Here is a 25,298-nt window from a genome sequence, read left to right on the forward strand (position 1 = left end):
CCACTCTAGGCATTCTACAATCACTGAGAAATGTTATCCCTGTCACGTCTTATTGCTTAATTCTGCCTCTATTTTAGGCTCCCGGAGTCATTTGGCTTGGGAGGAACTCTCCGATGTGCCATCTTAGAACAAGCCTCCGTGTTGAGTTACCCTTCACCCCTCACTGTTCCATTGCTATCTTGTTCTGCTGTGTCCAATTACTGCCCCTTGGTTTGACGACACATTCAAAAACTGTCTGCGCTCTTACACTTACTTCCCTTAGAGGAAGTTATGATACCATCAACTTTTTATCCTAACAATCTGTCCTCGTTGTTTATAGTAGTTGACGAGGATTTGCACTGGTTACTCTAGTGACCTGTCTAACTTTAAATCCAGGACATCTACCCACCCTCACTTCTTCGTAGTTTACTCTTACTTTGGTAACTACGCTTTCTGACTCATTGCCTACCATGGATGTTTTATTTAAGTGCCAAAAGTGAAGCAAAAATGTAGTAATTCCTAGTCACACCCAGAGGATGCCAAAACAACTGGACAGAATACCTCAAGTCACAAGGCTTATCCATGTTGCATATTTTAGCCACTTATTTTGCTTTCCTTATTTAAAGATACTGACCATCAGTTTTTACAGATGTTAATCATACTCCCTTAATTAGGCTGTAGGCTTAGGAGAAAAGGGCACAGATCACGCACTTCTTCAACAGAACATCTGTGTGAGTAGCGCCATGCAGCTGTTTGATCATCTGCAAAGATGACATTGCATTCTGAAGACAGCTGTTTGGGATTAGGATCTCACAAAAGCAGTCTAACCTTCAGGTAAAGGCGGCCTGGGGAGCAGCACTCTCCTTCAGCTCTCTAGAGAACAGCTCAAGTCAGGCCTGGGGTAGATCTATGTTGAGAGGAGGTATAATTACCCTGGACCAGAGTGGCCTCAGGTCGTGTCTAGCAGACTGAGTTATATCTATCAGGGCCTTTTAAAATGCTGAGTTGGCTCCTTAGAAATACAAAACCCAAACCATCATTCATAAAGGTCGCTGGGAATGGCCTGGGTCAGAATAACTTGAGTTGGTTTTGTGCTAATGCCATGAAAGAGGCTGAAGAGACAGGTAAGCTCCCAGAGAGTACTACATTGCTGACTGCAAACAAAGAATAAGAGGGCTGTATTGTGGACTTTCTACTCTGCAATTCTAATGCCACTCCAGCAATGAAACCTGCCCTTGGAATTCCACTCAGAGATTTTTATCATGACTTGCAAACCAGCTGTGCTCTTCTGAGAACAGATTTACCACCTCCAAGCACTGTAATTCAGCAGAATTATGCAGAGGTGAAAATTCTGGGGAAAAATTATTTTCAATGCAATGAGAACCATTCTTAAAGGAAGTCTACTTCTTTGAAACCCACGGAAATGGCTCCAGTTTAAAACAAAAAACAGTGGCAAGGAACTGAGTATTTAAGACCCTCTAAATTCAAGTTTAAAAGAGAATTATGCTCTACAGTAAGTGCAGCTTATGACTAGCTGGTAAACACTACCTTTTAGCTAAGGCAAGCAGGATGACCATTACTAATTTGGGGCTAATTTCTATCACAGAAATGTACTTGGGAACTTACAGACCAAAGTTGATCAAGCAGATTTTAAAGGATGTGTTCCAGGGCTATCCTGGGAAAGTCAGTGCATATGGTCCTCATATCAGGAACCTCCAATTTTCACTCATTTGCTCTGGATCCTCACACACATGGGCTACAGCTGCCTTTGCATAAAACTGATGCAATATAATTTTGTCACTTATATCATCACCAGGGCACTCAGATACCACCCGAGGAAAGCTGGGCGAGACAATGCTTTGTCAAAGTAACAATTTCAGTGGAACTTTTATAGCATATATTTGAAAGCATCTCCTCTCTCTCTCTCTCTCTCTCTCTCTCTCTCTCTCTCTCTCTCCCTCACACACACACACACACACTATAAAGCAAAACTGTTAGTAGACAGATGCAGTGAACTTTTATGGGTTGAGATAGGCAGAAAATGTAACAGAAGTATACAGCTGTACCAGGTGTGGTAGATGGTACATTTCTTGCGTGATTCTTTGTTACACATGCATGCTATCTGATACATATTAAAAGATTTGAAGCATTTTTTTAAGGTGAACAAAAGACCATACTGTAAACATATCAGACTTGTTTATTCCTTAGAAAAATAAGACTGTATTGGGCAATGAAGTTTTAAATTTGTATGTCACCCATAAATAAAAATAACACCATCTAAATAAATTTTTGTGTTTAGAAGTCAGTAATGGAAAATTATACTTGCAGCTCAGGACATAGAAAAATATAAAGCATCCTTATTATCAGAAGATAATGCCTTAAACGACAATTTAAAAATAGGATGCCCCTAACTCTCCTATAATGTATCATGGACACAACTGTCTTTACCTCCTTTAGTAACACTTCCTTTTTAATGACCAAAACATTTGTTTATTTTTTGTAATTACTGATAAATAGATCATAATTTGTGATACTATTGGTATATTTTTGTGGCAAAACTAAAATATTTACACATTCACATCTAGCACAATGTAGTGGTCAAGTATTAGGGAACAGGTGATTAACAAACTATGAAAGTACTTAGAAAATGAGAACTTTAACAATTTAGATGTCTTAGGTCAGCATAATCAATACCCAACATATAAATACCTACATTATGGAGTTTTCGAGTTGGAGTTGGATAATCAAGTGGCAATAAGATCTGCCATTTTCATATTCACTTTAGAAACACTTTGACTGTCTAAACTTTACCTGGCAATTCATTAAGAAAAACAAAATTGGTAAATATAAAGTTTCACATACACTGTTTGTTTATGGATGTGTATCAACTAACCAAAATTCAGAAACCATTCAATGGCAAATTAAAGGGAAAATAATATTGGTTTAAGTTTTCTGGTTCCTTACATAAGCTGTGATTTCCAGGTTGTATCTAGTCATTCAAGTAATATCCAGATTGGCAATTTAACCTGTTTTCCTCTTGTCCTTTTTCTGTATGTAATAATTTTTATCTTTGTAATGACTGCACAGACAATCATGCAGTCTCAATATTCCCTCACAAGTTAAGTTTGGTCAAGTACTGAGGAGCACCTTACTTTGCTTTTCTGGATCTACTTGCTCGACGCTCTGGCCATGTAGTTTCCTCTTACCATTTTGCTTTTTGTAGTGTTGGAGATCAAACCTAGGGCTCCGGGCTCTTCACCCTGAGTTACTTATTTTAACTCAGCAACAAGGACTGAAGGAACACCAAGGAGTCAGTGCTGTGGCTTTGGAATGAGCTGACATATTGGTATACTAATGCTAGGCACGGATTCAAATACAAACAGGTTTAGAGATGTTTTATCAGGCAGGCTACAATTACCGCAGGACACAGTAACTGAAAACACCGCCAGCCCCTCATGTGGCCACAGCAGCTGAAGAGTTCTGGGCTGCTCCATCTGAGCAGTCTGGTCTAGGGGGAGTGCTGCTGCAGTGTCTGCCAGGCTTGTCTGCCTGTGGAGACCCAGCTTGCTCTCGAGGCTCTTTGTTCTCTTCAATCACTCCTGAAGACACACTCCCCACACCAGGCTGGCACAGCCTCTCTACAGGAACCACTCGCTTGCCTGCCTCCGCTTCCTGTTCTCGAAGCAACTGTTCAACCTCCACCTCCAGCTCCAAAGCCTCCTCATCGGCGTGCACGTCCAGCTGCTGCATCAGCTCCTCCAGCTTCTTGGCCTTCCGGAGCTCGTTCTGCTGGATGATGGTGCAGAGGTGTTCGGTGAGCTGCTCTTTTGCCTCAGTTTTACGCTGTAAATCCAGCTTTGCTGTAATGTACTCCGCTTCAGCCCGGTCGTAGCGCTTCCTATGAGGACAAAGATCGGTTCACCCACTTTCAGTTGTGAGGCTTTCTTCAAGTCAGGAACAAACACAAAATGTGGAATGAAGTGCAATGAAGCTATGGATACTGACACTTAAACAATAGCTGACACTATATAAGGGAAGCCAGGATAGGAAGCTGCAACTCTCACGACACCGCTACTTGGGTTTATCGCCTGATTCTTCTGTATTATCTTTCCAAAGCTAGGTCTCAGTGACAGTAGACCAGGAGAATTCACTTAGTGGAAGGTTAGCTCTGGGGCGAGAGGGAAACAGAGAGCTCAGACTTGTGACATTTGCCAGGTTATGTAGTATAAATATTGCCACTCTGGTGCAGCGACTCGAAATACAATTGGTAATTGATGGGAGGCAAAACAAGAAAGTGGGAAATTCATCCCTCTTAATTAATGGGCGGGGAGAGAAATAGTTAATGAAGAAGGAAAGGACATGGTAAGGACAGAGCACACTCAACTAAAGATACCAAGTGAGGGCAAGAAGTAAATACTGCCAGACCACGGTAAGTTTAGGCAGGGCTTCTCAAAGTCCGCACTGATAGTTTAGGCCACAGAATTCTTTCTTGTGAGGAGCTGCCCAGTAGGTTGTAGGATGCTGCACAGCATCACTGGTGTCATCTCTTAATATACCACCACACACTAAGCTATGACACCAAAAATGTCTCTAGACATTGCCAACATCTTCCTGTGGGACACAAGGGCTCCTAGTTGAAAATCTCTAGCTAAGTTGTTTTTATTCCACATAACAATAGACTATTGTTCCATGTAAGAGATTTTACAGGGTGAGAATATACTTGCCTAACATACATGAGGAGGAGGAAAAGGAAAGGAAAGGCATGCTGTTTTGTGTATCTGCACAGGTATAAGCTGCATGAGTGAGTACTGCCAGTCTCCTGTGATGTTGAGATAACTCTAGGGGAGAAGACCCACTAAAACCTCCCCCACCCTATTACATTATATTGCTATAAAAACATTCTATATAATGGGTTACTTTTCTACAGAACAAAGTAGGTTTCTTCCTTTACTGAAAAAGAAATTCCAATTTATCAACTAGTTCAATTTAATTGCCACTAATATTTGTGAAGGACCTGTTGGCTTACCAGTTATGATGACCTACTTAACTTCATTAATTCTAATATGCAGCTTTAAGTATAATTTTCAGAAAATACGGAAGAATTATACCTCCTGATGTAAGATTAGTTGAAAGGACACACTTTTAAAAGGCTTTCACTGTTGAGAACTGAAGGCTCAAAGCTGTCCTCTGTTGTCTAGTCTGTATACTTTTTGGTCTTTGGATACATGGGTATCTAGCTAATCTGAGGGGGGGGGGGAGAGAGAGAGAGAGAGAGAGAGAGAGAGAGAGAGAGAGAATTTTTTACAGTAGACATAGGGAGCAGCATCACAGGGTGTTCTCGATGCTCAGAAGCCACAGCATTTCTACCTGAGCTCTCCTTTACACTCACAGACCAAAACGGCTATCAGCTGTGGCTCTCCATCAGTTCATTCTAGTCCATTTCTCCATACCCAGAAACACAGCATGGACAGGCCTTGCTCATCTCAGTTTAAACGGAGTTCCTGATGTTGCTGGTCATGAACTACTGTTTAGCCTGTGAATGAAATGGCCTGGAATGGATATAAATCTTTGCTGTACTACCAAGGTCAACATCTTGAGTGAAATACTTGGATTTCTGCAGAAGGAGTCAGAGAAAAGGTCATGAAAAGACCAAAAATCAGAATGGTAACTCTGGTAGTGACTGCAGCTCAGTCTTGGGTCTATCTGTAAAACAATGTCAGCCACCATCATGGGAGACACGTGGCTTGAGATTCAGCCATGTAAGCAGTTCAAGAATCCTTCCCGGTGACCCCCAAAATTATTTCCCCATCTCAGCACCCAAATCAAAACCATCACTGACATTTAGTGACATGCATCTAAAACTAGTTACAAGAAATGGAGGTTTTGGATATTTGCAGTTTAAAACCATTATTTACATGGTGCTCATTTACTATTCCACTATCATCTAATAAATGTAAGAATGAATGCACCATGTTTCAATGACTTCCCACACAAAAATTATAATATAAGAACTTTATTAGGTATCTGGGTTCTTTATTTTTACACTTGATAACAAAACCTACTTATGAATGTTTAAACATTAAGACAAGAGTGCTGATACTATAGATATTATGAATACCTTAGCCTTTCCCCCAGATTCTCTTCTCTCCAGGTCTGTTCCTATCCCCAACTCTCTACCTCTGCTTCCCCAGCAGTAGAGATTTACAGACTGGGTTCATGAATACTGAATTGGAATTAACATTTGCAATCAGGTCCCTAGGTCTCCATTGATCGGGCTCACCCCAGATAAATCATTTAAGATTCCACATTTTGTTTATTTGTTTAAAGTCTTTCCAGCCTAAAACATGCCCATATATTCTCCTACACAGTGACTGATGTTTAATATATTGGTTAGTTTCACAATCTACAGGATTAGCCTAGGGGTCTCATCATTCATACTGAGTCTGGGTAGGACAGGTACTCTGGAAGAGAATAGTAACATCATTATACATAGACGCTGGAAATGTAATTATAGAACTGTTGTGTTATTTTAAGGGGACACTGGGTGATTTAATGTTTTTTAAAGGTCTTAAAAATTATTTCTTGGTCTTGGTGTCTTTGAAGTTCTTAAAACAAAACAAAATTCAATGTTTAACTCTTTCTACACCACTAAGTTCCACTGATCCACTTTTAAGTTACAGGTCTCTTTTTTTCTGAAAAGTTCAACTTAGTGTATGGATTAACGTGTGATTTTTATCCTTTCTTAGAATTTCAGAAGAACACCAGAATCTCAGTTAACAAAATAGGATCTGAGAGAGACTCTCCCTCTATCTTGAAGCGCTTTGTTATCCCATCACCATAGGAAGTTTTCATGATAAAAACAGGGAATGATGTAAAAAGATGACATAACTGAATAACTTATCAACTGTCAATTCCCTAGTTCTTTGTTTAAAGTACTACCTCAAGAATATGTAATACTGTCCCCTTCACGTTCTTTGTTTTCAATGAATACAAATGAATAATTTTTAAATTTGTTGCATATGTTGGAAATAGAGAAAACTGACAGGGAAAGGCGTCTTGATGCTGCTAGACTAATTCAAATATGAGCGTAAGCTAAAATCTAGCTTCCCAAAAATACCAGTTTTGAATCTGTGAAACTTGAGAAGTTAGTTTTAGGAGAAAGGATGTGATGGAGGGCTCTATGAGGAGGCATTCTGGATTCCAGTGGGTCCCAAATACAATCACATGGGACCTGTGACAGGAGAGGGCAGAGGAAATGTGGAGACAAGAGAACGCATGTGACTATGACAACACAGGATAGATAGCTGTGGCCACACGGTCAGGAATAGGCATAGCCATCAGAGGCTGGAGAAGGCAAGAGATTGACCCATAGGGTCTCCTAGAAACTATGTCCCTGCTAACACATTTATTTTGGGTTTCTAGTCTCCAGAAATATAAGATAAGAGCTTTCAGGTAATCTAAGGCATACAGTTTGTAGTAATTTGTATAGTCCTAGGAAACTGAAACAATACATAGTCACAGCTTGGAGTCTAAGTAGTAAAACTGATCATGCAAGTGATGTATCAGTGTTCAGAACAGTCCATTCAAATGAACTTCTTCAATATCATCAATTGATGAGTGAAAATTACTTCTAAGGATAAGAATTAATCATTTAAACAGGTAGCACTTACAGGAATCTATAATTCCAATTCTGCACTAATCCTATGAATGAACAAGACACAACCCTAATTTCAGTTAGGACTGTCTATGGCTTCTCTGATTCCCCTCCCAAGAGCCTCCCATACCAGTAAACATTAACGGCTATGTCAGTAACAACATTCAAGTGATATCCTTAGCTTATTAAACATATGAGATAAAAATATATGATGTGAAACACTTTTGCTGTGTAAGAATTCTCTACAGTTTCAGTTAAAAAAAAAAAATCACAATTCTACCTTCTCTGTCAATTTTGAAAGCTAAACCTGACATTTCCTACCTAACAGCCAATGTGAAAAGGACATCTTTCTGCAGCCTGCTCAGGACAGAAGTAAAACAGACTGAGAAGACTATTTTATATATTCAGGATCTCTCTCTCTCTCTCTCTCTCTCTCTCTCTCTCTCTCTCTCTCTCTCTCTCTCTCTCTCTCTCTCTCTCTCTCTCTCTCTCTCTCTCTCTCTCTCTCTCTCTCTCTCTGACTTTCCCTGTTGACCCAGGACTATGAGGATGCTATGAGCCGTCTAGATGAGAGGCTAGAGAGGTGTGACAACGACCCTCTGGCAGCTCAGTTACAGAGAATAAGACTTGCTGAAAGTCAAGCCTGAGTTTACTTATAACAAAATTCTAGTTACCTCCTAAACAGTAACAGAAATTGGGACCGTCTGGTTATCAGCTACTGTCGGCACTAATTTAGGCTGTCCACTAATAAAGGCAACCCATTATGTCTCAGCATATGAGCAAACAACAATTACCCAAGTCACAAAGACAACCACGGCCTCTTTTAACAAACACTGAACAGCGAATTAAACTATCACGGAGCATTTCCGCTTTATTAAATTGTTATATAAACATTTTGATGTTGTGGTTTACCCGAGACTAATGAAGCATTCGGATTGATTTCTACTGTTACAGGAAAAGACACAAAGCTGAGTCATTAGCACAGCATTCCTGTGTGAAAAAAAGACAAACTGGGATGATTAAAGCAGTGTTGAAGGAATCGAGAAGCCTGAAATTGGTCTTTTTTTTTTTTTGCCCTTTTATCTGTTTGCACAGCCCATATAATTCTTTACATGTGTTTATTCACTTTAAAAATATTCTGCAATTTTTCCCTTTATAAAAAATGGCAACAGTTGAAAACCAAGGAAGCCTATGATAGCAGAGCATTTTGTACAAAGTATAACCAAACAAGGAACAAACAAACTTTACAATTCTTAAGAGGATAGTAGGGAAAATATGCCACAGGAGCTTTTCTTTCTACTCAGAATCTTACTTTGTACCCAAGGTTGGCTTTCCACTGGCAGTGATCCGCCTGCCTCAGTCTCTTGAGTGTGGGGAATATATCAGCATGTGTCACTATTCCTAGCTTATATTCTAAAGTTTTTCAAAAAGTAATTTTCTTACTTTGATAAAAAATAATTTGGCTCCAATTCAATAAAGGGAATATCAAAGAGTCAAAATGTTAATGAAAGGAACAGAGACTAGGTATTAGAATCATCTATTTCTGCAGCAAGCTAAGCAGACATATGATTTGATAGATCCTGAAATACTCAGGGTCTCAAATGTTAATAAGATGAAGGTTAATCAGGAAACACTAAAATGCAAATGAATAATTCAGGAAGTGTTGTAACAGGAATTTCATCAAGGTTAAGCCATAGGACTGGTGGCCTTGAATTAGTGCATTACTAAGGGCATTCTCATGAGACTTTACTGGTAATTTTCACAAAGCCCACTGGCATAGTTAGTATCAGATATGACTTCAGGCAGACGGCTCGGACCCTCTACCCTACCCACCGTGCATAGGAGTATTCTAGGCTGGCCTGGTCAATTCTGTTCCTGAGGATTCCAATGTCAGCCGACACCATGTCGTCTAAGGCCTGTAACTCCTTCTGGATCCTCTTTAGTTTTATAGTCTCTGCTTGAGTCCTTTTAGATCTGGAAAACCAGGAATGTGAGGTGGAGAAAAACACTTTAAGACCACATTTCCATACATGATATATATAGAAAAGGACAGTAATTGTATATATAATTATAGCTCATGACATTTTTCAATAATTAGAAAAAAATCAAAATGAAAATAAATGCTCTTTTTTCCTTGTTTTTCTAAACTTGCTATTAGTAGATATTATTTTAATGAACAAAGCAAACACTAAGATTTTTGTAAAAGTACAAGATGAACAGTTCTTTTGTGAACTTACATCCATTCTCTAAGAAAAAGTCCTAAAAGAACGTGTCACTATTCCTTTCACATCTAAGTAACCACCACAGCCTCCTTCCTGAGTTCATTTTTACCTCCCACCCTCACTTGATATAAAGAAACAATCTCACTAAATAACACTCCCTTGTCTGCTAACATCTATGTTGTCAATTTCTTCAGCCTCATCTTGTTTCCTTGAAAACTGTATATAGGCCCTTAAAATTAGCCATTGGACTCAGACACCCTCTGCTGAAAAGCATACCCGACTCCTCGGTCGTGTGTGTGTGTGTGTGTGTGTGTGTGTGTGTGTGTGTGTGTTTCAAAAACAGAGTGATAAACACAAAAGCGAACCTTTAATCATGAATCCACTCGTTTCAATTTTCACACATGCTGTCTAGGAGCAGAACCTCCCCCGGTAACTCTGCTACAGTGAAGTTTACACTCTTGACTTTTCCTGCATAAGGCATTCATCTCCCTTCTGCCCGCACTCACCGGCCAGCCCAAGGCGTATGCCCAGTACTGATTATCCAGTGTTAATAACATAACCACGCTGCATTTCCCCATATTGCTGTTGCTATGTTATTCTGTCTTAAATCGAAGGCAGAGAAGTATGGAATCTATACATTCTCTTTAAAGCAGAGGACAACATGGCTAGGTTGGCTCTGCACTCACAATTTTCCCGCCTCTGCCTTCCAATTGGCAGGGTTACAGGTGCATACCACTTCAGCAAGCTGAGTACAACTAATAAACCCCCCAATAAACCTTCTCTACTCCTAGTAGTGACTAAGGGAATCCTTTTAAGAGCATAGTCACTTGTGGAGAAATAGATAGTATTATTATTTTATAGTTTGCTCTTTTTCTTGAAATATAAGCCAACCTGTGAGTTTAATATCTTTATTATACTTCATGAGAAGTTGTTCTAGAAGGAGTAAAACCAATCTTTTTCAGATGTTTTTCTCCCTGAGTTATTCTGTATCTACGTATCTTCCTGTCACCTCTTCTCCCTTGTATCAAGTCAAACCTCAAGCAGTAACAGTTTAACTATCCAGAGGTGCAGCCTAGGCTGACCCTGCACTTGGAACAATTTCCCTGTCTCAGTCTTGGGAGTGTTAGCATTGTGGGCAAGTTCTACCACTCCTACCTGGAGGTCTTAAAAGCAAACCTGTCACTTGCATTCAGTTCAGTCACTACTTGGTTGACACACCTTAAGCCACAGGAGATCAGGATCTACAAACTCAAAGCACAGGAAAGGCTGCAGGGCCAGGGAAGAACGGCTTACAATGGGGTGCTGCAACTGGGACAAGTGTAAGTACAATATAGTACATGAGAAGAGATTACTGACACACTTAACACCGAAGGTGTTGAAGACAAACCAAGCCTCGCACATGGTATACGATGGCTGCTCTAAGTTACCAATAAAACACAGTACATTATTTAAGAAACACGCCAGCAAGAAACACAACCAAGGTTTATGATAGCATTTACAGCTGAACACTGATGCCAGGCCTTCAGTTGCCGCTGACACCACAAACGCCATTCATTACTTAAAAGAAAAAGAAAAAGAAAAAGAATCCTCCATAAAAGGCAAAACTAGAATTTCAGTATCATTTAAAGAATAGTTTGTCTTAAAAGCAAGAGTTGCAAAGTATCTGTTTACTGGGTAAGGCATAGGAAAATAAACAGGAGCTCTACAGAGACGACTGTGGGTCACAAGCCTCTGTCCAGACGCCTCACCTTTCCGCAATTGCTTGAGCCAAAAGGGCTTTCTTACGTTTATTTTTCTCTTCCATTAGTCGCTGTTCTTGTTGGAGGACTTCCCACCGAGATTTTTCTTGCCTGAGAAAAAAAAAAGAAAAGGCACAAAAATGAATTCATGAAAAAGACTGTTACTCAACCCCATGCCTTACCAGTCTGTCTCCTACACATACAATTTAATCAGGCAGATTACATATACTTTCTTTCAAAAATATCCTTAAAAGAAACCCATCTGCAGCTCATTATTCTGTTCTAATATGAACAAAGAACACGAGCTGAAGTAAAGAGGCTTCCAGAAATCGGACCTTTGAAATCTATATATGTGTATAATCTAGGAACCCACAAAATGGAAGCCCAAGTACTGTGACATTCTTTTAGGAGTATAAAGAAATGTGTGCATGAAGTCTCAATAGGATGTCCTCTCCTCTGACCCACTTTCTTGGTAAGTAAAGATTTTCATGGTACGTATTCCTTGGACTAGTGTTTTGATATAAGTGAGTATATACCGTTTGTCTCTTTTTGCTTCTGGGTGAACTCATTCATTATGATAATTTCTAGATCAATCCATTTGTCCACAAATTTCGGGAATTCCTCGTTTATAATAGCTGAGTAGTACTCCATAGTGTAAATGTACCACAGTTTCTTAGTCCATTCTTCTACTGAGGGACACTTAGGCTGTTTCCATGTTCTGGCTATTATGTATAAAGCAGCTATGAGAGTAGCATGGAAGAATGGGGAAATAGTAGGACCCACAGGGTCCTGGAAACCTACAAGAAGAACTTTATGACAGGCAGATCTGGGTCCTGGGGTCCTCTTCAAACTAAGGTACCAGCCAAGGAGAATATAGGCAGTAAGCTTCGAACCTCTACCAAGACCTAGCCGACGAACAGGATATTCTCCACCGTTGAGTGGAAAGTGAGATCTGACTCTCACACGAACTCTGGTGTCCCTTTTCTGACCACGTCCCCTGGATGGGGAGACCTGGTGGCACTCAGAGGAAGGATAGCAAGTTACCAAGAAGAGACTTGATATTCTAAGAGCATATATAGGGGGAGGAGGTCTCCCTCAATCACAGACATAGGGGAGGGGAGAAGGGGAGAAGTGGGAGGGAGGGAAGAATGGGAGGAAAGAGGGGAAGGGCTAACAATCGAGATGTAATATGAATAAAGTAATAAAATTAAAAAAAAAGAAATGTGTGCATGGATAATAACATGTAAAATGGAAGTCAAAGAATATTGAGCTAGAGATTTTACCTTCTAGAATTTTCTTTATGCAAAGTCTAGACTCCCCCAACATCTTAACAAACAATGTTTCTTACACTCTTTTTCACTCTGCTCATGTTTCTCCAACTTAAAGAAAAAAGGTCAAATAGGTTTTTAATTGAAATAGAATCACATCACTTTACCCTTCTCTTCCCTCCCTCCAGCCCCTCCCATGCCCCCCTCAAGTTGATAGCCTTTGTTACATACACATGTGTGTATGTACAATCAAACACACACACACACACACACACAACCTGTTGAGTCCTTTATCTCCAACTCTTACAGCTTTAAATGATAGTTGTCTGAGCTAAACGCAAATGGAATACACTAAAACAGTAAGTCAAAGGCCTGAAAGCATGTGCTATATTTTCTAACATATCCAGTTCTGAAAGAAGTATTGAATATGCCCATAATCATAAAGCTATCAACTGAAATAAAGTCACAGCAAAGCTTTCTTCCTCCTACAGGTGTTTATCCAGCCCATCCAGCGACTTTACCCACAGACCTAGCAAGCACTCTCCACCTGCTCGTCTCGTTCTGTTACTACAGCTTCCACTCAGGGTCAGCCTCTGCCATGCCTCTTGTTTCCCACTCCACAGGCACGCCAGGCCCAGTTCACCTGGGTCCCTCTCCCAAACTGTACACAGACACCTGTCATTTCTCTCATCACTGCTCTGACTGGGGTGTTTTCCCCTACACTACACTAGGAAGCGGGCATTCCCTTTAGCCTTGCTCTCTTCTGCTTCTCTTCTCTTCTTTAGCCTTTGCCTGACTCAGAACGCCGAGGTGTTGTCATAGGACACTGTAGGGTGTAGCTCTTTCCCAAGCACATCTTGTCAGGAGTTTTATTTTTATAAACAATGGTTCCTCAAATAGCAGTCCTCTATGGCTGTTCTAAAGCATCTACAACCCAGTGATTTTCCTAATGGCATGTGATCTAAAACGCCCAGCACAGTCACAAACTGAAAGGCTTCCTGAGCTATAGAGAGAGTCTGCTGTAAAACAAAACAAAACCAAGCAAACTTAATTCATATGGTTTTATACATCTCAGGAAAATAAATTCTGCCATACAACTCTGATAAGCAGAACTTTTGTGACACAAAAACTAGTCCAGAAGAGATGAGGAATATACTTGATATTGGGAAAAACATAAGGTACTTTGACATTTTTTCAGAAAAGGAAAAAACAAAAGCAAATGCCATCTTTTCTTTTCAGTACTGAGAATTTACAAGTTAGCAAATGGAAATGTCTATAAGGGTATAGCTAACCTATATGAGTTCTAAAACAAAGATATCTCAACTCGATTAGTGCCCTGCTCCCATGTATATTTGTGTGTGTGTGTGTGTGTGTGTGTGTGTGTGTGTTCATGTGTGCACACGCATACTATACAGTTCAGCTTAACCTGGTACTTACTATGCATCACTCTGGCCTCAAGACTTGAAGCTAGTTCCTTAGCCAAAAACTGTACTTTCAGAAATGTGCCACATGGCTGGCTTTAAGAAAACTATATCTTTTCTACATCCTATATAACTCCTCTGTCGGGTAAAAATAGCTAGTATGTATGATAAAGATAATAGTTAGCTGGTACATTCTAGGCAAAAATTCAACAAGCTGAATTTTTTCCAGTTTCTGGGTCGGGGGGAGATGAAAAGTTTCATAGACTTACTAACAATTCCATTTTCTTTTTCTCCACTTGGCAATTTGGCTTTGGAGTTCGGATCTCAGCATTTCTGTGACCATGATGGGAATTCTCAAGTCCTGGTTCCCGTGGTTGACTTTCAACACCTGGTGGCTTTCCATTTCCAGGGGAAGCGGGAAGCGTGAGAGGACTAGGGGCATCTGAGGAAGGAGGACGTGGTTTCTGATTGCTCGCTCCCTGCTTGGGTGTGGAGAGTAGCTGCTCTGGAGGTAATGACCCATCTTGGAGACCAAGCTTTTGGCTCTGTGCTAGAAGGGCCTTTTCTCGCTGAATCTGTTGTCGAGTTTTTTTCACAGGGACACGGCGCTGAGGTTCAAATGGATCTATATAAAAGAGCAAATGAAGATTCCTTGTGTGAACAACAAATAAGAATCATTTCTCTAACACATAAAACAGTGGAATTATATTTCTGTTAACTCGGGAGCACCTCCCTCCCATCCTCTATCTTGAAAGCTCAGGAAAAAAAAAATCATCCATTTTCCTGGGTTCAACACTTCTTATATCATTATATATTACATATATATTAATATTTAACAAAACCCTGCCTTGCTCTCAGTTTCATCTTTATAGGGAATCTATTTCTTTGAATCAGGCCCAAGGATACAAGGCAAAGTTTCATTTCAACTATAGGACTATCAAAGAACTTACTAATTTAACTAAGTTGCCAATTGAATTCTCTGAAATATTGTTATTGTTGGTTTGATTAATATTTTTTCCTGTTCTGCAGAAGCAACTGATGGCTTGTTCTCAAATGTGACATCCTTCCCTTAGGTTTACACCGTCGAACAATGCTACTTATTTCATACTGTGTTAGCTTACAGATCAGTCAAAGACATATTCACCAAAGACAAGGTAAGTTCTAATCAATGCATTCAAACTAACTTTAACAGTAGCCTGAAGCGAGCAACAGAGGAAGATAAAACAATTACAGGGATGTTTTTAAAAGGACAAATGATGCTCCTTTGGGGCACTATTATACCGAGATTAAACTCTTAGTGCTCATAATTAGTGATTTTCACTCTTATACTACATCTAATATGTTTTACCAGAAAAAGAAAACCACACTATATAAAATTATGAGTCCTTTCAAGTGAGCGACTCAAACAGGACTTTTAAGGCTGATCATGTCACACAGTGGTCATCATTTGCCCAGCATGCTGTACAAGGCCCTGCATTCAATCCCCAGCACAACAAGAAAACAAAAACTAAGCAATCAAAGACATTTTAAGCATGATGTTTAAATTCTATACACTGACCTCTGAAGTACAAGTTCATTAATTTAAACTTTCCAAAGTAAAGCAGAAAACTGCAGGCATTAGCTTGGCTTCAGACTACTTCACTGAACTCAACACCTGCCATGCCTGTTGGAAACTATCTGTTGTACTTAACCCGTGGGGACAATGAAAGAATGACACATACATGGAAAATGATTTTTTAAAAAAACAGAGATAATATCAAAATTGTGTATTGTGTTGGTTAATCTGAATCATCAACTTGATAAGATTTAGAACCACCTGGCAGATGGACCTACCTACCAGCATGCACCCACTGTAAGTGACCCCAGTCCCTAGGCTGATATCCTGGTTGTATAAAAGGGAGAGAGTGAGTTGAACACAGGCATTTACTGTTTGTCCTCTGCTTTCAGAGTGAGGACGCAGCACAACCAGTTACCCTAAGCTTCTGCCTTGGGGACTTCTCTACCATGGCAGCTGGTACTCTCCAACTGTGAGCCACCACACAGCCCTTCCCCTTCACACAGCCCTTTCCCCTTCACACAGCCCTTTCCCCTTCACACAGCCCTTCCCCATCACACAGCCCTTCCCCCTGCAGTTGCTTTTGTCAGGGTGTTTTATCACAGCCACAGGAAAAACAACTAAGACACAGACTTCCTCAGAAACGCAGAGTGCCCTCCTCTACAGTAAGAGGTTACTGTTGGCTACCATTCTTCTCGACACCATCAACAATGTCACTGAGGCTGTTTTGGGCTCCAGCTGAAAACGACTGAATAATACATAGTTCCTTTGTGACTCTACTCTGCCTATTTTGCTCTATATTTTTAAGAGCACAGATATAAGGCTTAGGATGATATATTTTCACTAGCATCAATAAATAATCAGGGCATAAGAAAACAGAAAACACTGTAGAAATACTATGTACTGGAAACTAAATAAGAGAGAGCCAAGCGAGGAGGACTAGCCACAGGAATTTCTAGCCAGCCGCTGTCATTAAAGCACTTTAGGCCAATACAGCCAGAAACTGATTTTCACAATTAAAAACAGGCACTTGAAATTATTTCGAGATTTATTTATTTACGTATTTCTTTATTTCTTTTGTGGTGTTGGATTGAACCCAGGACTTTACACATGCCAGGCAAGTGCTCAACCACTTAGCTCTGGTCCAGCCCCTAAATGACAGTTTTATATAAATTGCACATGGTTTTAAATGTAGGGAACTGTAACAAGCATTAAAATCTAGATTATATCATAATGGAAACCCTCTCCATCTGCAGTGGCATGTTCCAGCTAAAGGCCAGGCTGATGATACAGCTCAGAGGCGAAGCAACAATATGACACTCAGGGGCCAATCCTCAGAACCATAAAGCAACAAAAATAAAAAAACAAAGGCCAGCAAGCAGATGCTAGCTTGTGAACTATACTGACAACTATTAGTATTACCATTTTAAAAACTGAATACTCAAAAGCAAGGAGGGAAAAGTCAAATAAATTTTAAAAGATTTTATTTTATGTATATAAGTGTTTTGCTTGCATGCAAGTACGGCATACACATGTAGTGACATCAAAGGCCAAAAGGGGGCATCCAGATCCCAGGGAACTATAGTTTACCTAAGGTTGTAAGCAGCCAAGCATGTGCTGAGAACTGACCTCAAGTCCTCTGGAATACCAGGGAAAACTCTTAAGCCCGTCTTCTCTTCGGTCCCCAAGTAATTTTTCACGTGTGTGTAATATAGCCAACACACGAGGTCTGTGAGATCCACTCTCTATCTTGTGCTCTCTGACCCGCCCATCTTCAATAGCGTCTGAATCATGTATTGATCATTTCCAATAATGGTCTACAAATATTTCTAAAAAGTATTAATCTTACCAAAAGTGTACTGTACTTCTATGTATTTCTTATTTAACACCATATTGCCAATGTTCATCCATACTATAGACACTGTTACAGTCATTTGTTTCAAGTGTTGAATTGCATTCCATAGAGTGACAAAACCAGAGTTTCCCCGTTTTCCCCTGAGGGACACTTAGGTTGGTTTTACGTCCGTGAACCTGGTTATTATGTCTCCTTATGTACTAAAATTTGCCTTGGATACTACCCCCAAACAACTGGGCGATAAAGTATTACATTAGATGTTAAACTGGTTTCTAAAATGCATTTTGTCCAGCAAATGTGTAAGAAGCCACATTAATACATGGTACTGTTTTGTTTAATGTTTTAACTTCCGGCAACCCAGAGAGCATAAGGTGGTACCTGTTCTTTTGATTTCTAATGTCTGCTTTGTGCTAATGGAGCATCTATTCATATTCATTTTCTTTGAAGCATCTATTATTTCTTTTAGTTTTATTCATTCACTATTAGCAAAGAGTTGACAACATAATTAAAGAGAGAATATTTCAATACCAGAAATGACCATACATCTAGGGAAGAAAAATCTAACAACAGGAAACATTCAAGGTTTGTATGGGGAAAATTCTAAAATGTGTTACAAGGCATTACAGATGATCTAAATAAATGGCAGCACTTACCACCTCAGTGGTAGTGTTAGTTACATGATGACATCAAATATCTCCAAACTCATCTAAAGATTCGATGCAATTCTAACCAAATTCCTACTCCCTGAGACATGATAAATTTGTTTAAAAATTATTTTATGAAAATATAAATGTTAAGAATAGCAAGGGAATTACTAAATAAGGACAGAGACAAGAGAGAGTATGAATATCAAGAATAAAGACGTTGGGTGAGATGGCTGAACAGGTAAAGTCACTTGTCAGCAAGCCTGAAGACCAGAGTTCTGATCCCTAGGACCCCATGGTAGAAGGAGTTAACTGACTCCTACAAGACATCCTTTGACTGCCTGGCCCATGCTAGAGCCAAGGGACCCAGACACACACACACACAATAAATAAATAAATAAATAAATAAATAAATAAATAAATAAATAAATTGTAAAGAATAATAAAAGATACATAGAAATAAATATATATTTTAAAACTGACAGAACATAGTTGCACCATGTTCTTCCATTTTTTCCATATGAAATCAACCACAGATCGTATGTGTGTATATGTACACACACATACATACTTGTGTATATGTGTGTCATATACTCCTCCAGCCTGTATGACTGAAAATAATTCAGTTTAAGATGTCAATGCATGCAGGTGACATACTTCCCCACTCTCCACTGTCACCATTTCAGGTAAATATAAATGTTTCCAACCCCTAAAATTATATGACTTACTTTTATTAAAATAATTTACTAGTGAAAGCATTTAATTACCAATGTTCTATTTTCAATCTTCTTCTCTTCCCGCCAAAAATAACTGGCATGTGACAGCATCAAAAGACAGTGTATCTTCAGCTTCACCTAGCAACCCATGGTCACATGACCCTAGACTGAAAAACAAGCCTTCATTATTTTAGACAATTGGCTATGTTAAAGTATTTTTTATTGCTTCAATTTAAACTGTTTTAGCCTACTGTCTTAATTACCAATACTGCTGTATTTATCCCTCCCTGACTGTATCTCCTTGCCTCTCTACCAATTCAAATTCTGTTTCGTTCCTTCCATATTCTTCAGATATAGTCTTAAAATACAACTGCTTTATTTTTTTTTTCATATATAAACTGCATCAGAGTGTATCTACTCAGCTGCAACTTGCTTCTTTTGCAACTATTTATGTAATTTATAAATTAAAGAATGTGGCTAGTGACTAATAGAGTCCCACCAACTAGTGTGTATTATTTACCCTCACCTGTCAGTAGACAAGTGGTTTGTTTCTAACTTTTGAATATTATAAACAAGGTGGCTAGGAACATTCTTGACTACACATGCACTCCAGTGTATCAAAAGCTCCCTGTCCTTACTTTTGCTGGCAACCGATGCCATCTTCCTAGATTAGTTAACTGTACTCTTAACCGCTGTGATAAAGATGTGATTTCTGCAGCAAGATAGAAGGCTTGGTAATTTTATATGCTGATCACCGTGTTCCACCATGGCTTCACATAAAGATGCGAAGCTACTTCCTCTGTTCTCACCGATGTCATACATGAGTGACTTTATGTCCACAGTCTAACGTTTCGTAACTAAATGACAGGCCTTGACGTTCAAGTCCTTCTCACCTAACCAAATCCAAACTGAAGAAACAGTTTAAAATATTCTCTTAGATAACAAATATACTTAAGTCCCACATCAAACCTTTGCCCTGGCACATTAACTTCTGCCAACATTTAACCTCCATGGACTATCCCCACTGTCCAGTAAGTCCTCAGCATGAACTGGCTCTACGGCTACCACCTGCGCAACATCGACCATGTTATTTTATAGTTTGTCTCATTAATCTACAAGCTCTCTAAAAGGCAAAGGTGCCCTGTTCATCTTCTCAAATGTAGAAGTTACGTTGCATGACAGGATAGCATTCCCCTTCTTCAGGACGACAAGGTCCCTGGGCCAGACAACACACCTGATTCAGAAGCAGATACCCAGAACTTGAAAGTCGGATCATATAGGTCTTTGAGTGGTGTATGATTCACATATAAAAAAGGAATCTGGAGACATCCAGATGGATAGAATCAGTTGGGACATATTTGATAGTATAATCTTATAAGACCCCTGGACCAGCCCAATGTTCCCCAATGTACATAAGGCACACTGACCCCATGTTATTAATTTACTTCCTTTTGCACCTGTCAACCCTAGAGAATTCTCATAACTAGGCTAAAAATTCCAAAGATCCGAGCCATATCCAAATCTCTTACAAACCAACGATAGACATGGAGAAATTTAATTTTATCCTTAAACAAAAGTTTCTTTTTTTAATGTTGCCAGTAGTGGCAGAAAGTTCTCACTGAAAATAATGGCCACTACCATAATTTTCACATATATCTTTATGAAATTTCAAATACAGGTCAAGAGCTTTTAAAGACATTTCCTATCAAGTTGCTGCTGCTGCTGTTGTTTTTTGTACACAGGGTTTCTCTGTGTGAGCCCGGCTGTTCTGGACAGCCCAGGCTGTCTTTGAACGCACAGAGATCCGCCTGCCTCTGCCTCCCGAATGCTGGGATTACAGGTAGGCACCACCACACTCAGAGAGTATCGGAAATGTAATTAATCAGAAGCAAGCTTGTTCGGTGATACATAATTACTCCATAAATCCCTGGGGGAGAGCACCAGAATTTGGCTGTCCCTGAAGGCAACAGGGACGGACATGTAAGAGTCCGTTGCACGTGTACATACATACATACATACATACACACACACACACACACACACACACACACACACACACACACACACACCCCTAATCTCTCAAAAATCCTATTGGTTTGCTGACTCCCAAGAACTGGAAAGAAGTGCAAAATTACCCGGAAGCCGGAAGGAAACGCGATACAGATGTATCATAAAAATCACCTCTTTTGCGTTTATTCGCCCTCATGACTCCTTCCCAAAAGCTGTTTTTGTAAGTTCACCACAATTATGCGACACATGAAGCAGCACTCTTCATTCACCCTGACCCCAATCTCTTTTTTTGTATTGTCACTTTCAAAAAAAATTTTTATTAATTTATTCATATTACATCTCGATTGTTAGCCCTTCCCCTGTTTCCTCCCATTTCTCCCCTTCTCCCCTCCCCTATGTCTGTGACTGAGGGAGACCTCCTCCCCCATATATGCCCTTAGAATATCAAGTCTATTACATCCATTGAGTCGTGCGACAATCCTCCCTTAGGAACCATTCAGGTGGAAGCCTCGCTTTCTCTCCCTAGACTAAATCCTTTTTGCATAAAATAGTCAATTCGTCAGAATACGGATCCTAAAAGAGAACCCCCCCCCCACACACACACCCCGTGCGCCCCTCTGGCCTCCGCAGCTTAGACATCTACCTGGGGCGCTCCACCTGGCCACCGTCTTTTGCAGCTCAAACCCCCACGCCCCCTCACAGACCCGCAAGGCCTCCTGTCCTTCACAGACTCAAGACTCCACACCCGCGCGCATATACGCAGTTACCTTTATTCTGCTTTAGTCTCCTCAACTCTTCCTCGGAGAATCCCGCCCAGTCCTGAGCCATCAGCCTAGCCCTCAGCACCCCAAGGGCGCCCAAACCTCAGCGCGCAGACTGCCAACACTGCTCCCCAAGCACATCCGGGTTGCTTCCGTGGACTCGTCGAACAGCCAATCAGCGCGCCGAGCTGTGGCCCAAGGACCCCCAGCGGGCTCCAGGTGCCGGGCCCTGTGGGGCTGTCCCGAAAGATGCCTGAAGATCCGTCTCAGCTGACCGCGCCGCCCCGGCCCTCTTCCCTCTTCAGAGGTCTCTGCTTAACCTCCCAGCTCTTCTTGTTCCGAATGTTTGACAGAGATGCGAGCGACGGGAACTTGAGGAAGGGCGGAGGACAACAGGCAGGGAGGCAGTAGCAGAGGAGGCCGAAAGGGAGGCGGGTCCTGTGTGACCAGCTGGGAGAAGCCTGCTGGCTAGCTTGCCTAGGAGTTGGGCTGTACTGGAGCATCCTTGCCGGGTAGGTCGTTTGTCCTGAGCAAACCCTGAATAGCTCAGCCTTACCCAATGGGCAGTTCTCTGACAGACAATAGCAGCTTGCAGATTTTGTTTGCTTCCTACCTGTTTTGTTTTCTTGTTTCTTTGGTGAGTGAGTCTCAATACCTAATCTTCATCCTAAGACGTTTTGCTGGCTTCCAATTCACAAACCGTACAAGTGCTAGGATTACAAGATGTGCCTCACCTTACCACAACCAAGTCGCACTTAATGAATTATTGTTTTGCCTAAAGCTTTCTTCTAGAACTTCCATTTCCTCGTTTTAAAGTAGCACTTAGAAACTTAAAAGATGCAAGGCTTTGTCAATGAATGCCTAAGTCAGGATTTTTAAAACCCCAATAGTTATATTTTAATATTTCTTTTTCACTATCTTTGCTAACAACCACCAAGCCACATTACATCGGTTACAATTTGAAAACTCAAGAGTATTAATTTTCGGCTTAATGGTCAATATTTTTAATCAAGTCAAAATAAAGAAGCATACTGGAAAGTAAAATATGGTACCAATGATTGAAATGAGCAGTTTAAAAAAGAGACGAGGGAGGGGGGGAGGGAAGGAGAAAAAAAGAAGAAGAAATGAGCAGTTCAGTTTAGATAGTATTAGAAAGAAAAAAAAAATGTTTGACATCTTTCTTGTAATCTTTGAACTTTGAGACTAAGCGGGTTTTCCAGAATTCAAGGATGGCACACGGGTTTATCTTAAAGATGAGTTTAATTTCAATACATTTAAAAGGTGAAGTGCCATCCAAAAGGATTAGTTCCATTCAAGTTTTGAACATAGATCAAATATGTTACAGTTTACATTAACTAACTCCAGACTAGAATGTGGTGATCAGTCACGATCAGGTGGCTGTCTCCGCTTGTCCTCTGCACACAACACCCATTTACTAATGACCCAGCAACACTCTCAAACCAATTTGTGTGTTCTCTGTTACATTTTACACACATATTTTTTATGAGTTTCAAGATTTATCCCTAATCTTAAGAGATACGGGAATTCTGGTGTTTTAAAAGGTTTTGCCTTGACCCTGAATGCAAATCAAAGCACCAGCAAGATATAATAAAAGCCAATGGAATTGATCTGTATAAAGTTATACTTTCCCATCGCCCCTATTTGTTGTTCAGTTGGTCCTTCCTCAAGGAGTCTGCTTTTGTCGGTCAAGGAGGATATTCTGGTGGGGACTTAGCTCAGGAAGTCTTTGGTCTTCGAGAGTTCTTTGTTTTGGGTTGAGGTTATCTCTACAGATTAGTTTAGCTGGAAGTATCAGTAATGTGAAACCAACTACATTTAAGCTAATTTTCCCCGATTTGCATTATAAATCTGGATCCTACCACCACATACACCAGGGGTGTTATTGCTTTCCTCCACACAGAAGGCTTCCTTATTTTCCAGAGGACTAGGCTGTGTTTTTCTAATCATTTGGTCTGGTTTTTTTTTTTTTTTTTTTTTTCTTCTAACTAGTTTGTTTTTAATTATATGTAAAAAGCTCAGTCTTGAGTGGCTCTGTTTTGTAGCATTCTTTTTTTATATTAAGTTCTGTGATATACATTTTTGTGTTTAAAAGATACACACACACACACACACACATTTCAGCACGTTCATGTGTTTATAAAAAGGGATCATCTATGGCAATTTGGACTGTTCTTTGTCTCCAGTTGATTCTCCATTGGAGAAGTTGGTGTTCTTTCAAAATAAAAAATAAAAAAAATCTACAGCCAGATGTGGTGCTTCACCTTTGTGATTCCAGCACTCACAAAGCTATGGCATAAATTGGAAGCCAGTCCGCATTACTGTGAGACTCAGTGTAAAAATTAAAAATAAAGTAATTAATTTGAAAAACCTAATTGTGCTTGAGGCTCACTTATAAAAGGAAGCTGGCTGCCCAGCTCAGGAGGTTGAGGTCCTTGCTGTGGAAGACTGACAACATGAGCTCAGTTCCTGGTGCCCCACATAAGGGTGAAAGGAGAGAGCCAGCTGCATAGTGTAGCTCTCTGACTTCCATCCAGACACTATTGTATGCACACCGCACACACATCTTCCCCCACACCGTGGTCATTTTTTAAACATTTGAAGTAGCTTCCTGCTTCACTTTGAGTGAAATCCCAGTTCCTCCATGATCCTATGTCATCTGGCCTCTGCCTACTTCTTCTGTTAAGCTGTCTTTCCCCTTTCTTCAGCCTCCTTAAAGTCTAGTCAGGTTGGATTTCTTTTGACTTGTGGGTGTGTAGCTCCTCTCCCCCACTCTCTGCGGGCCTAGCTTTCCCAGTTGCTGTTCCTTAAGCTGTTATTGATCTTGTCCATTGGTTCTTCCTGCTTAAGTTATGGTCCCAAAACCCATATAGGCTTTTTATGACCACGTTATCTAAATATCATCCTCCTATTTCCTGGTTTTTTTTTTTATGATTTATATAGCACTGAGTGCAATTCCTAGGTTATTTATTATATTTTGTAGTTCTACGAACCTCTTATTTACCCAGTATAAAGCAGACTAACAGCTGCTAAGCACTCAATATGTATTGAAAGAACAAACCTTTCTGAGTTAAACAGTCATTTGAAACATTTCCACATTAAATGCATTTGAGATTCCTTTCTAGAATGAATTTCCATGGTGCTAAAAAATCACATTATTCATTTCCCTTGCAGTTATGAACTCATTAGTTAATAAAAAAAATTTAACTAGTTGAGGAAAGTCAGTGAAGGTTTTGCTCGTTTGTTTTTACAGCCCGATGTCAGGCATTTTCATAACACTGTGGCCACAGTACCCGGTAGAAGCAGTGGAGGAGGGACAAGGAGCACAATTGCTTTTGACTCACAGTTTCTAATGGTAGTTAGTGTTCTGTGGTGAGACAGTGTAGTTCACAATGGAGGGAGTACGTGGCAGAGTCTTCGTGTACCTTGGAGAATCATGAAACAGAGTACAACATA

General features: G+C 40.2%; 1 protein-coding gene across 2 annotated transcripts; it reads right to left on the minus strand.

Annotated features, from left to right (window-relative positions):
* Positions 1-3,340: 3,340 nt before the first annotated feature.
* Positions 3,341-21,995, minus strand: Gorab (golgin, RAB6 interacting). 2 transcript variants are annotated; one of them, XM_051147722.1, is made up of 5 exons: positions 21,831-21,995; positions 14,557-14,908; positions 11,604-11,705; positions 9,467-9,607; positions 3,341-3,877 (listed from the first exon to the last, which is right to left on the minus strand). In XM_051147722.1, exons 1-5 carry the CDS (start codon positions 21,889-21,891, stop codon positions 3,433-3,435), a joined length of 1,101 nt encoding a protein of 366 aa, XP_051003679.1. In that variant the 5' UTR covers positions 21,892-21,995; the 3' UTR covers positions 3,341-3,432. The 2 variants fall into 2 exon arrangements, with proteins under 2 accessions (XP_051003679.1, XP_051003680.1); XM_051147723.1 differs by lacking the exon at positions 21,831-21,995 and having other exon boundaries at positions 14,553-14,699.
* Between the last annotated feature and the right edge of the window lie 3,303 nt (positions 21,996-25,298).

This window comes from Acomys russatus, chromosome 6 (genome assembly GCF_903995435.1).
Source record: "Acomys russatus chromosome 6, mAcoRus1.1, whole genome shotgun sequence".
NCBI lineage: Eukaryota > Metazoa > Chordata > Mammalia > Rodentia > Muridae > Acomys > Acomys russatus.